We start from the raw sequence: 14123 nt of genomic DNA, 5'->3' as shown, positions 1-14123 counted from the left end.
AGCTTCCCTAAAGTCCAATCTCAAAGAGTGTAGTATCGAGTCTCAACCAACTCCAGTCGGAACCGAAGCCAGTTATCTCACTACTTTCTAATGGCCAGGATGAGTCAATTAGGGTTCTAAAGGTCTGGTTAATGCTTTTATGACACCACGCGAATGCCAAATATTTCCTCAACTAACATGAGGAACATCAGGACATCCAAAGTGCCACATTAACCGTAGCCATCATTTTGACCATTCCAGTATACGCCGGACAGTCGCGATGATCTCTTGCTACTTACCTAAGGTACACTAGATCCGGGTGTAGGATCTTTCACTCAAGCATAACATACCCAAGCAATCCCTTAAAAATAAATCAGACAAATTGAATAAGTGATCTTGTTTTTAAGGTAACCTCTCTTTTTAAATATTTAGGCTCCCCAGCAGAGTCGCCAGTTCTGTCATACGGTGAACTGGACTTTTTTGTGGTTTTAATCGCAATGTCGCGGTTAGCAAGAGTCGCCACCGACTTTTCTTTTATCCAATAAGGAAAGGTGGAAAAGAACAGGAAAAACCTTAATTTAGATTTTGGGTTCGGGAGGTACATTATACAAAGGGAAGGTGTTAGCACCCTTTGTATCCATGGTTATCCATGGGCTCTTAATTGCTCGATCACTTATATTATTTTTGTCTAAAAAAAAGTGTTTGTGAATTGTTTAGAAAAATTATTTTGAAAAGAGAATTTAACTTTGTAATGATTCTTGTATGAATGTATACAAAGTGATTATCTCGTTTAGTTTTGAATATTGTTTAGAAAAATATAACTCGGTAATGATTCTAGTATGAATGTATACCAAGTGGTGATTTTCTGAAGGTATTTTGAAAGGTGTGAGGTGTGAAAAAATGTTTTAGGTTGTGAGCCAGCAATTAAGAGTTATACCGACCCAAGGTCTTTATGAGTATTTCCTATCCTTATGAGGGTAAAACTGTCCTTATTATTGAGAAATAAGTAGTTTTATCCTTTGGATGTAAAAGGGTCATCGATTGGTCATTGAAGGCAACAGTTATGAGGATACCTTAGCATTCGAAGGGACTATCATCATTTAACCGTAGGCAACATCGGAGGGTCATCGAGGGACAAAGTTGTATATTCGAAGGCAACATCCGAGGGACTATAATTTATTTTATGATGATTTAACCGAAGGGTCTTTGCTAAGGGTATCCCCACGTTCGCGGGACTTGACCGTAATATCGTAATCGTAAGGCAACAAAGAGAGGTCCAAGATCACTTATTCAAAGGCAAAGTTTTACAATTAATTATATAATTAGGATGAAACTCCACATTAAAATTATTAAAAATAATATATTAAAAAATTAATACATTAGAAATTAATACATTAAAAAATTAATTTAGGGTGAAACTCCACAAGGGTATCCCACAAATAAAGTGGAATACCTAGCCAATAACCTTTTCCTGGGATATGTGAACCTTTACGAAACTCAAAAAAAGAAACATGTTAGAACACCAAATCAGGGTGCAATCGAAGATTACACCGGAGAAATATCACAACAATAAATAGGATAGGATGAATAATGCATGGCTATGATAAAAACATAAAAAAAAAAAAAAACAGACTAGAAGAATCAGGTACTGTCTCGTTCGCCTCTGCCTCGCCTAGCGAAGGCCACGGATTTTGAATTTGAAAACAGCCCCATGTTAGGAACTTTGAATTTTATGGCATTTTATCACAGGAATAACATGGTCAAACATTCAGGGTATTCAGGCATATTTAAATTCCCATACGAAAGCAAATTATATATCAACATTTAATCATGATGCATTATATATGTAGATATGGCCAATTGAAAGTATAAACAATAGAGATACGCAAACCTGTTTGCCAATTCAAGGTTGAAGGGATTGACCACTTGTAGTATCGGAATAAGTTAGGCAGCGGGAATTGGACGGCGATGGCTTCGGTGCAGATGGGCTGCCTTCAGGGTTTCTTTACTCTGAATTCTCCGGGTAGGCAGGGTTCCTATGCCAAAGTTTCTATCCGTCCTTCTCTGTTCTCTCTCTTTCTTTTTCCTCAAGGTTTTGTTCCAAGGAAACCTCAGAGTGTTTTGCTTCTCTTCCTTCTTTCTCCAGTGAATCTCCCAGTGTAAACTCCAAGTCTCCAACTCCCCCTACTAAAACTTCAGTATTTATAGACTAATTTCGTGGGTAATGGGCTTGGAATGAGGGAGACCCAAGTCCAAAATAATTTGTTATATTTTATTTATTTATTTATTTTAATTATTTAATTAATTAATTAATTAATTAAAAAAAAATTCTCTTTTTTTTTTCTTTTTTCTTTTTCATTTTTTTTTTTCGTTTTTTTTTATTTTTTTTATTTTTTTTTTAGGAAAAATGATGGGTAATTTTTGGGGTATGACACCAAGAAATTGAGAATTCAACATCAAATTTATTTTTCCATCATAAAAGTTAAATTAAAATCCAAACTTATCCAAACAAGATACTGAAATCAAATTCCTCCTAAAAGAAGGTACATAAAATGTATCTTTCAAAACAAGTTCAAAACCAATTCCTAAAACTAAGCTAACATCTTCCACTAGCTCCACAATGACTTCAAGATCATTTCCTACCCTGAGTTTGCTTTCCCTCAGATTTGGTCTCCGCTTGTTTCTGAACCCATATAAAGACACAACAAAATGGGTTGTAGAACCACTACCAAAGATTCAAGAATTAATGGGAACATCAATTAAGTTAGACTCAAAACAGAAAAAAGTTAAGTGATCACCTCTAGATTTGTTCTTGTTGTCTAACCAAGCTTTAAAAGCATGACAATCAGTTTTCTTATGTCCATTTTCCTTACACCAAAAGCACCAAAAGAATTTCTTAAAAGCAACAAGCTTAGGACCTCCTATATTATGGTGTTGACCATTACCTGGTTTCCAAAATTCAGGATATCTATGAGAATCACTATGTGTGCTTTTCTTATTTTTCCAAAAATTCTTACCAGAATGCGGTTTAGCATGAAAATTTAGGAGGGCTAGATCACTTCTTTACTTCTCGAGTTTCTCTTATTCAGCTACATACTTGGTAATGAGTTTATTGACAGTCCACTTATCACCAAAGGTATTATAGGTAGTTTTGATTTGAGTGACCCAACAGATGGGCAGTTTAAGGCATGAGACACAATGAAATTCTCATTCAGGTCAATGTCATGGGATTTCAGTTTGGTTTGAACATGAACCATCTTAATAATGAACTCCCTAACACCCCCATTGATGTCATATTTCAAGTTAGTGAGTTGTTTCATTAAACATCAAGATTCAACATTATCAGATATCTGAAACCTCTCTTCAATAGCAGTAAGATATTATTTAGCATTTTCTTTCTCAGAAAATCTACTTATCAGATGTTCATAAATGATCATTTTTATAGCACACAAGCTAAGTCGGTCACTCCTCTCCCACTTAGCTAATTTTTCTTTCTCCTCAGGTGTACTCTGATCATTGATCACATGTTTGGTTTCACACAATGTCATGTCAATGTCAACAATCCTTAATGAAAACTCTAAGTATTTCTTCCATTTCTTAAAATTAGACTCATTCAAGATCTCAATAGAAGCAAAACAGTTGTTCATAGAGAATGTCATTGTTGGGACAAAACAAGAATGCATTAGAACAAATGATAAAGGCAATATATAACTTTAATAAACATAAGCTATCACGAAGAGGCTAACATTATCACGCAATCCCCTTTGGGTGGAATGCGCAAACCCAAGTCATAACAAGGGTCAGAACCTTACATGAGTTACTCAATGAGATGTATTAGGTTCGAAAATCTATCTCCCCTGGATAGAAAAATTATCTAAACCAAACCACCTCCAATAACTTCATCCACTAATTTCAAGATTAAGTTACTCAATGAACATACATTGGGTTTAGAAATTTATCTCCTTTGACAAATAAATTCCTCAAACCAAAGCATCTCCAATAGTTATATATCTTTAATTAACTACAATCTCTATATACAATTGTCCTTTTTGGGGAAGTCAATCATAGTAATGATTGAAAACCATTCCTCAAACTACAAAGAGACTTTTATAAATTAAAATGAGCGATCTCACTTTAGTGGTAATCACATACAATTATTTATACAAGTTCTTGCATAGAAATCAAATCTCTTTTGTCCAAAATTAAACAATACAACATTCTCGGTGAATATTTTTCCTCAACAATAACAATCTCAATATTATAGGAGATATTATCCAATATTTCAAAATATCTGACAAATCAAGTACTTATATCACAAAATTATGTGTATTGTATTGCAACAATATAACATCATAACATCATGTTAAGGAAAAATTGAAAACGGTGTAGAAGCATGTTATGGGTATATATCAGTATATTATCTGTATTGTATAGCAATAGTTATATGTAATGCAATAATCAAAATATCTCAATACCAATATATTATATGTATTGCAATAATCAAAATATATATTTTATGTACTGTATCAATGAAAACAATTGAATCCATAAAAATAAAATTATATGCAATTGAAACATATACTGTGAAGACAAGGAAAAAAGTATTGTGTCTCTAATAATGTATGTATATACTGTGAAGATAATATAATATATGAAGACAATATATATTATATTTATGCTTAGATGAAGACAATACATAATAATATATAATATATGTATATACTGTGAAGACAATATATTTTTCTTGCATAGGAACATATACTGTGTCGCTAGAAAGAGTTCCTAAAATGGATTCAATTGATCAGTTTTAAAATTTTAATTGCAACTATTGTAGAAACAAGATTTGAATTGTTCAATTGAAAATTGAAACATATGGTGAGCGTACAATTGAAACAGACGTTGAAACTGAATTGTTCAATTTCAATAATTGCAATTAGGGATTTTAATGGATTTTATAAAATAAACTTAAACTTAAATTATATATTAAAATAATTAATTGAATCCTAACTCATATAAACGAAGCTCTGATATCAAATGTAAGTGGGAATATTTAATGATCGATTATATAAAATTAGAACATCAATATTTATTTGTTGAAATCATTTTCAAAAAAGATGAATTATTGGATTTTTATTTGTATCTCACATTTCCGTTCAAAACTCTTAATATGGAATGATTTGGAGTCGTCAGTTATGTTTTTTATTCTTATGATATATATAACTCTAATCCCTATCCATTATAGGTCAAGGATTAAAGTCCACACTTTTGTCCACATCAATCAGGTTTTAGATACTCATTTTTAATTAGAAAGATCACTTAATCAAAAAAAGAGTTTATTTATGCACTCCCATTAAAATCACGATTAATCTATTTTTCACAAACTAAAAAAAATAATTGATTGTAGTGCACAAAAAGTTATTGATAAATATAATAGAATATCCACTAGAAATCAGTTGGAATTATGGGGAATTTACAAGAGGCTCGTAGTAGAGTTTGTGTATTATGTTTTCAGAAATTGAAAATCTAAATCATTTTCTATTTTGGTGTTCCAAATCTTTGAAAGTTTGAACTGCATACTATCATGGTTGAAGAAAGATGGAAGCATTTTCTTTTGAGGGGATAGATTATCTCAATTGATTCTCTTCTATGGGAGTGTGCCTGAGAATAAGAAGTTAGTTTTATAATTTGTAACTTGTTGGTGTATTTGGATAACGAGGAACAACATTCTCTTTAAAGGTGAATCTTAGGATGAAGGAGAGGTGGTATAGGGAATATCAAATTTGTTGGTTGAAGTTGGATCGCTATAGATTTGAAATCTAATTGTTGTTCTAATTTATATGATTGAAGCAAAGATTTCTTGTTGCAACTTAATATGCATTAATTTTTATATCTTTGATTGGAATACCCCTAGTATTCCCATTGATTATAAAAAAAATCCCTATGTCAATAAAATAAATGCCACATCATCTTTTTAAATTGATGAATTTGATTTTAACGAACATTACAGAGATTTTGTCACTAAAATGACCTCTTTGAAACTAAAAAAACAAAAAGAACCAAAATATATTATTTTTGTAAAACTTAAAGGATGAAATAATGTATTTGCTCTAATATAAAATTATAACATTGAAATTTTTTATTTTTGCCAAACTTAAAGCATGAAATTTTTTATCTTCAAAGATATTTATGATTACGAAAAATCAAACTAACAATATTGAATTAAGGGCTAATGAGCCAAGTATCCCCTTGAATAAAATCGATTCCAATAAAAAGTTGGGCCTCTTCGTCCGTTAGCATCCGTGCCCATGGAACTCTTTTCGACAAGTTGGATCCAGGTCCACTACACTTGTACTCTCCATAATATACCGTCCTACATTTATACACAAACAAACTTAATAAGTTCTTAATAATATTTGCATGATTAAAGACAAAATCAATGTGCATAATTTATTATTGTATTATAATACTAACATGTTACGCTTTTGGTCACCCCAACTCTCATCCCATCCTTTAGGGAGAACAATTGTGTCCATGAACGTGTAAGAATATACAACTCTGGAATATTCTCCCCATGGTCTTCCAAGATAAACATGTCCACTACCTGTTACATTGCAATTTTTGAAGGAAAATCCACTATCAAGAGACGAGTTTGATCGCTTTTGAGCTGTGATGGAGGTCACGTTCTTGGTTACGGAATTTAGAGTGCAATTCTACATGCCAATTGAATCAAAAAAAAGTAAATAAACAATCATGATAAATTGAGGATGAACATAGTTTTTTTTACTATCCAATAAAAAAAGAATGCAGGCACATAAAAGAAAATTTGGAGAGGAAAATCACCTCATAAAGAGTCCTCCCATAGCCAAATATGAAATCAGTTGAACCTTGAATAAAACAGTTTTTGAAATAGTGAATGCCTTTGTGATCATACAAAGTGTCTTGAACTCCATAGAAAGAACAATTGTAAAAAGCTGATTTATTTCCAGAGATTCGAAGCGCAACAGCTTGTTCTACTTTCGATTCCAAATATGAAGCATTATTCTGTTTTAACAAAAAAAAAATTTGTAAATGATGTCATTCTTATGCTGACTTATTTCCAAATTATATCTATATCATGAACTATTACCAAAAACATGAAATGTAGTAGTATAAGAAATGTAGTAATATGATTAAATTAACTAATCTTTTTATCACCTCAAATATAATATTAATGGCTATAAAATAGCTAGCATTCACAGCAACGGTTGCACTATTGAACGTCTTCAACGTAGTCCCATCACTTCGCGTAACAGATGATGTATCATTTGCACTGATAGTCGGCTGATCATTTGCATTTCCTAAAAATGTTACAAATGGCAATGATTCGGGGATGACAACCTTCTCCCTAGAAGCAAATAATAATATATATGTTTTTTTAACAACAGTTTAAATAAATGCTAGTAAAAGATATAAAAATTAAAGGAGTAACATTCTTGGTTAGTTACCTATAAACACCAGGTGCAATGGATACAACAACTCTTCTAGTATTGTGTGGTGAAATGCTATTAATAGCTTCATTTATAGTGTTGAAATCAGCACCACCATCTTTGCTAACTGTTAAGATAGTTTTGTTACTCTCTGCTTGTTGTAGCTTCAAATCAAGACCACTTCTTTTGTTTTCTAGAATGGTCTTTCTTTGGTGACTCTTCATGTTCCATGATACCCACTTGTCAAAATCAGACTCCATTTCTAATCTGCAAGTGGTGTATAACAATGAAAGAAGAAATAGAATGCATTGGAGATGAGTTTTTGGAACCATGATAATGCAATATTGCTATAGATACTCATATGATTATAAATATATATAGACAGACATATGTAACATGGTATAGTGTTTTGTTATGACACATGACAATGAAGTTAAATGATAGTTAGAATTATTATTTTTATTTTTATTTTTTGTTTTGTTTTCCTTCCCTTTAAGCTGAATTAATGGACCTAAGATATAGAATGGGCACTAAAATAAGAACTATGATGAATTAATGTGTAATCAATGAATGTACTATTGGATTGAAGATAATTTATTGGGGAGAATTGTGGCACAAAAGAAAAAAAAAACTTGTTAAGTTCATAGCTGTAATCCATTTTCAAAAGGCTAAATTGGTAGTGGTTTGTCAGTTTGTGGTGTGGTATATTTGGGAGACACATTCTATATGGATCTAAAGCAACAAATATAGTTGTGGGGTAGAAGTTAGGACCATTTTTTCTTTTCTTTTCAGAGTTTGGGTTTTTAATTTATTGCATCAGGCTTATCAAATAAGTTGGTCACAAAACTAGATTCTCATTTTAATAAAAATTTCATAAAATTTGTTTGCAGTTTTTAAGTTTGAAGCTTATTTTAAATTGGTCATTTAAGTTTGTGTTTTTATTGATATTATTATCTATGTTATATTTCATTTACACAATAAATCCGTAAGTTATGATTCTTTTGTATTTTGTATGGTTGTCTTCTACCTAATTTTGTGGGCGTAAAACATAATTTTGATCTCTTTGATAAATAAGTCAATATTCATCATTTGACATCACCAAAAAGTTTTCACTATAAACTCTAAATAGGTTCACGACCTTGTAAACATTGGACATATGCACAATAACGTATCTTGTCACACACTTGAGCATGTTGCAATAACATATGAGCAATGGACATAAAAATCTTAAAACTTTTCACAGTCGCACCAACTAGTACCCAAGTTTCCTCATTATGGTCAATCGTCTGTTGGACACTGAAAGTATATTTTAGATGGTCAAATCTTATTACATGATGTGTGTTGAATTTTACAACTTCCTCTTTCATTGTGTTCATGCAATTTAGTGAATATTTGGCTAGATTCTAACACTTCACTCCATTTTGATGCTATGTCGACAAATAGTGATCCTAGCCTAATGTAGGTCGTGCTCACCAACGTTGTGATGGGAAGATTATGAGTACCTTTTCAAATATTTTCCATTTACTCGTAATATTCGACCGTCAGAACTTAACTCCTCAATTTTGTGAAAGAATTCTTTAACTTGAATTAACTTTTAATGATAGCAAATTGTGTGATCATCATCCAAATTGGTTGTGCATTGCATTACATGATATATTTGTGTTCTTACTTTGTAATTCATCCCATTCTATTGTTGCATAACCACACATATAAGCCTACATTGAAAATTTCCTTTTAAATAACAATTAAAATGCATTTTATGTCAGTATGTATCAATACATGACCCTTTGCATCGATACATGTAGCCTGTGATTAATCACAAAACAATTCTTGTTCAGTATGCATCGATACATACGAACCATGCATCAATACATGGAAAGCCAAAAACTCTGTGCATCGATACACACGACACCTGCATCGATACATGACTACTTGAGTCAGCCTGTGCATCGATACGTACGCATTGAGCATCGATACATATTAGTGTAAAATTCACATGCATCGATACACACGATTCCTGCATCGATACATGATTTGTTAATTTCACCAAAAATCTATGCAACTTACAGTATGCATCGATACACCCTTGTATGTATCAATACACAGAGTTATTTTAAGTCATAACAGCAACTGTTTTTTTTTAAGGATATAAATACAGGTTTCAACAGCAGGTGAAAAGGACGAATTCTTTGAGCAAAAAGACAATTGAACACAAGATCAAAGAAGTGTTGGAGCAATTGTCAGTGAGCACATAGAAACCTGAAAGAGACTTCATCTTCTTCATCTTCTCAATCACTTCTCTTCAAGAACATTTACACATAACAGTTCTTGTTCTTTGGATTAAAGAAGCATTGAGATAACGTTCAGTGGTGTGATCAAGGATCTAGCTGTGGGTTGCAGTGGAACGATCGAGGATCTAGCTGAGTAGAAGATTGAAGGGGGTTTCTAGGAAAAACCTACTGGTTTGTCCTTCAAGAACTGGTGTGTTCTTGAGGGTTTGGGAGTCACATTTGCAGAACAGATTCAGCCGCAGCGTTGTGTTTGGAGATCGGGGGATTTCGCAAGCAGGTCGTGGAACCGGTGAATTGTTTGCAACTTTGTGCAGGAAAATCTTGATCGAGCTCAGATCAAGTGAAGGTTTATACAAGAAGAGGTTCTTGGAGTTTAGAAATTCTGTCTTTGTATCAAAACCTTGTACCAACGGATTCGGCAATAATTGATAATCAAAGTTCTCAATTTCATTTGAAATTGAGAGGGAGACGTACCCACACGCGAGGACGACGTGGGGAACTTCCTTAACAAATCTCTGCGTATCGTACTCTTACCTTAATCTTCTTTACGTTTCAAAACTGTTTTGCAATTCTGTTAGTGTGTGGTGATTGATCATATTTCTGGACAGCAGTGATAATAAAACCTTTAGTCATACTCCATTGTTGTTTATCATCAAACACTCACACACCAACTGTTTGACAAAACGGTTAACTTGATTGTGTTCATTGGAAATAGTATTTGAGGATAAGCGCATTCAATCTGTTAAAATTCTGTGTGTATTATTTCTGTCATTCTCATTAAAATCCAGTAACTGCACTTGCGTGTCCGGCTTTCTAGTAGCGGTTCAGAATAGACGGAAGTCGATTCGGGACCGATCTATCCGCCATTTTTGAAAACTCTGATTAAACGTTAAATCCGTTAAATTTTAAGAGGTGATCTATTCACCCCCCCCCCCTCTCGATCACTAGCCACACCGTCTAACAAGTGGTATCAGAGCCTGGTTCGCTGGTGCTCTGTGGCTGCCTGTAACAGTATGGATTCTGAACCAAAGGGGGCGTATAATAGAGCGCCTATTTTCAACGGTGAAAATTATGGCTACTGGAAAGACTGCATGCGAGTTCATATAAATTCTGTGGATAGGTTAGTATGGGCTGCCATTGAAAACGGTCCGTTTCAAATTACAATGACTAATGCGGCTGGCGCCATAGTACCTAAACCAGAAGATGATTGGAATGAGAAAGATGAGAAAAAGTGGTCGTGTGATTGGAGAGCTCGAAACATGTTAATTTCAGCACTTGGTGTTGATGAGTATTATCGAGTATCACATTGCACGACAGCTAAAGAAATGTGGGACGCTTTAGAAGTTGCCCATGAGGGTACTACTGAAGTAAAACAGTCCCGCATTAACACACTCAATCAAGAATTTGAGCTCTTTCGCATGAAACAAGGAGAATCCATCTCCGACATGCAAAAGAGATTCACCCATCTAACTAACCGATTGAATGCTCTTGGAAAACCTATTTCCAATGAAATTGCTACTAATAAAATTCTCAGGTGTCTTAGCAGGGAGTGGCAACCTAAAGTTACAGCAATCAAGGAAGCCAACGATCTTACAAGACTTACGATTACAACACTGTTTGGAAAGCTGGAAGAACATCAGCAAGCTTTGGAAAGTCTTGAAAAATATGAGAATAAAAGTAAGAAGGAGAAGGAAAAGAAAAGAGACAAAGAGGGAGAGAAGAAGCCAATAGCTCTTGTGGCTTCTAGCTCTAAGTCCTCACGAAAAGAGCAAAGCGACAATGATTCAAGTAGTGACAAAGACTCGGATGATGAGGAAATGGGACTGTTTGTAAGGAGATACAATAGATTCATTCGAAAGAATGGAGTCAAGCATTCCGACAAAAATCTCATGAAGTTTCGAAGACAATCCATAAATTCGAAACAAGAAGAAAACAAGAAGAGTAGAGGAAGAGGATCATGCTTTAATTGTGGTAAATCCGGACACTTTAAAACGGACTGCCCTATGAAGTATAAGGACCAAAGAAAAGACTCACCAAAAGGGTACAGCAAGCAAAGGAGAGCGTATATTGCATGGGAAAGTGATATTGATTCATCAAGCACACAAAGCTCAAGTGATGATGATGAAGCTGCAAATCTGTGCCTTATGGCTCACTCAAAAATTCAGTCCTACCACAAGAAGAAAAACAATGACAAAAAGGTAAAACAAGCCTACTTCAATAACTTCTCCTCTATGTCTTTTTCGGAATTAAAAATAGCTTTTGAAAAACTGCATAACGAAGCTGTAGATGCTTTTAAACGACTAGCTTCCGACAAACATATCTTCTCTTTTTTGGAAGGTAAAGTAAACAAAGCTGAAATTGATTTAGAAGCATTGAAAACTAGTATTGCAGAAAATTCAAAAACTATTGACATTGACGGATGTAGTAGAGTTAGGTATTGTGACGCTTGTTATGTTTGGCAAAAAGAGGTAAACACTCTTAAGGTCAAACTAGAGAAAGCGCTACAACCTAAAATTACTTATGCCGTTGACCCCAAGTTGTTTAAGAAGTCATTGAATCCTCCATATGCAAAATACTCTTTTATTTTAAAGGATTCAATGAACAAGAAACAACAAACACATCATCATGGTTTATGTCATTATTGTTGTCATGCTGGCCATACCATTGAGAAATGCAAATTTAGGAGATTTCTAGTCCCTAAAGGTATTTATCAATGGAAGCCAAAAGGCAACCATGTTAACACTTACCCTCTTGGACCCAATGAAAATTGGGGACCAACTTCTCTCTTTTGATGTTGTAGGATGAGTGCCTTGCCTCCGTAGATAGAAGGTGGTTTCTTGACAGCGGCTGCTCAAGGCACATGACCGGTGACATATCGCTTTTTATAGATTTCAAGGCAAAGAAAAAGGGATATGTTACTTATGGAGACAACAACAAAGGAGCTATACTCGGCAAAGGTAGTGTAGGTAATCCCTCCACCACTACTATTTCAAATGTCCATTTAGTTGAGGGACTTAAACACAATTTGTTAAGCATAAGTCAACTATGCGACATGGGCTATAAAGTTTCGTTTACAAAAACTTGCTGCATAATTGAACATGCTGAACAAAACATTGTGTTTAAGGGTGTAAGAGTAAACAACATCTATATGCTTGACTTGTTTGATGTACCGTTAACAAATACTAAATGTCTAGTCACCTTGAATGATGATTCTTGGCTTTGGCATAGACGCTTAGCTCATGTTAACTTCGATTTGCTAAACAAGGTTGTATCTAAGGATCTAGTAGTTGGTCTACCAAAATTAAAATTTTCAAAAGACCACCTATGTGACGCGTGCCAAATGGGAAAGCAAACAAGGGTGTCTTTTAAATCTAAAAATGTAATTTCAACTTCACGACCCCTTGAGCTTCTCCATATGGACCTCTTTGGACCTTCTAGGACAAAGAGCTTAGGTGGAAACTACTATGGCTTTGTAATAGTTGATGACTACTCTAGATTCACTTGGACTATATTCCTTCATAGCAAAGATGAAACTTTTTCTGCTTTTAAAAATTTTGCAAATCTGTCCCAAAACAAAATGAATTCCAAAATAGTTACAATTCGTAGCGATCATGGTGGTGAGTTTCAAAATTATCACTTTGAGAAGTTTTGTGACAAGTATGGCATTGAGCATAACTTTTCAGCCCCTCGCACTCCACAACAAAATGGCGTTGTGGAGCGTAAAAATCGTGTTTTAGAGGAGTTGGCAAGAACAATGCTTAATGAGGGTGGATTACCAAAATACTTTTGGGCTGATGCTGTTAGCACAGCCTGTTATGTCCTAAACAGAATCTTAATTCGCCCTATTTTGAACAAAACTCCTTATGAACTTTTGAAAGGAAGAAAACCAAACTTGTCACATCTTCACGTATTCGGTTGTAAATGTTTTGTTTTGAATAACGGTAAGGAAAATATTGGGAAGTTTGATGCAAAAGCGGATGAAGGTATTTTTCTTGGTTACTCAATGTCAAGTAAAGCATATAGAGTGTATAATAAGCGTTTACTTACTGTTGAAGAGTCGGTTCATGTTTCTTTTGATGAATCTTATCCGAAAAATGTCGGAAAAGGTATTTCTTTTGATGACGCAGGTGTATCTACAGAAGACATACTCAAGGAAGCTGTTGAGGAAATTGATCAGTCCAAAACAGCTGCCCTTGAGAAGGAGGAAGATACAAGTCATGAAGAAATTGAGGAAGAAAAGACAGCTGAAGTGAATGATCTTCCAACAGCTTGGAGATCCTCAAAAGACCATCCCATCGACAACATTTTGGGAGACATTTCAAAGGGAGTAATGACCCGGTCTAAGATAAGTAACTTTTGTTCTCACTTCGCGTTTGTTTCACAAGTA

At 34.1% G+C, this 14123-nt stretch overlaps 1 protein-coding gene across 1 annotated transcript; it reads right to left on the bottom strand.

Annotated features, from left to right (window-relative positions):
• Nucleotides 1-6062: 6062 nt before the first annotated feature.
• On the bottom strand, nt 6063-7852 carry LOC127097420 (probable pectinesterase 53). The gene is made up of 5 exons (XM_051035914.1): nt 7464-7852; nt 7174-7363; nt 6820-7020; nt 6451-6689; nt 6063-6349 (listed from the first exon to the last, which is right to left on the bottom strand). The coding sequence occupies exons 1-5, from the start codon at nt 7775-7777 to the stop codon at nt 6199-6201; spliced, it is 1095 nt and encodes a 364-aa protein (XP_050891871.1). The 5' UTR covers nt 7778-7852; the 3' UTR covers nt 6063-6198.
• Nucleotides 7853-14123: the final 6271 nt, after the last annotated feature.

Source organism: Lathyrus oleraceus, chromosome 6 (genome assembly GCF_024323335.1).
Source record: "Lathyrus oleraceus cultivar Zhongwan6 chromosome 6, CAAS_Psat_ZW6_1.0, whole genome shotgun sequence".
In the NCBI taxonomy this organism is placed as follows: domain Eukaryota; kingdom Viridiplantae; phylum Streptophyta; class Magnoliopsida; order Fabales; family Fabaceae; genus Lathyrus; species Lathyrus oleraceus.
The sequence above is the reverse complement of the archived record's forward strand: the minus strand, read 5'-3'. Positions and strand labels throughout refer to the sequence as shown.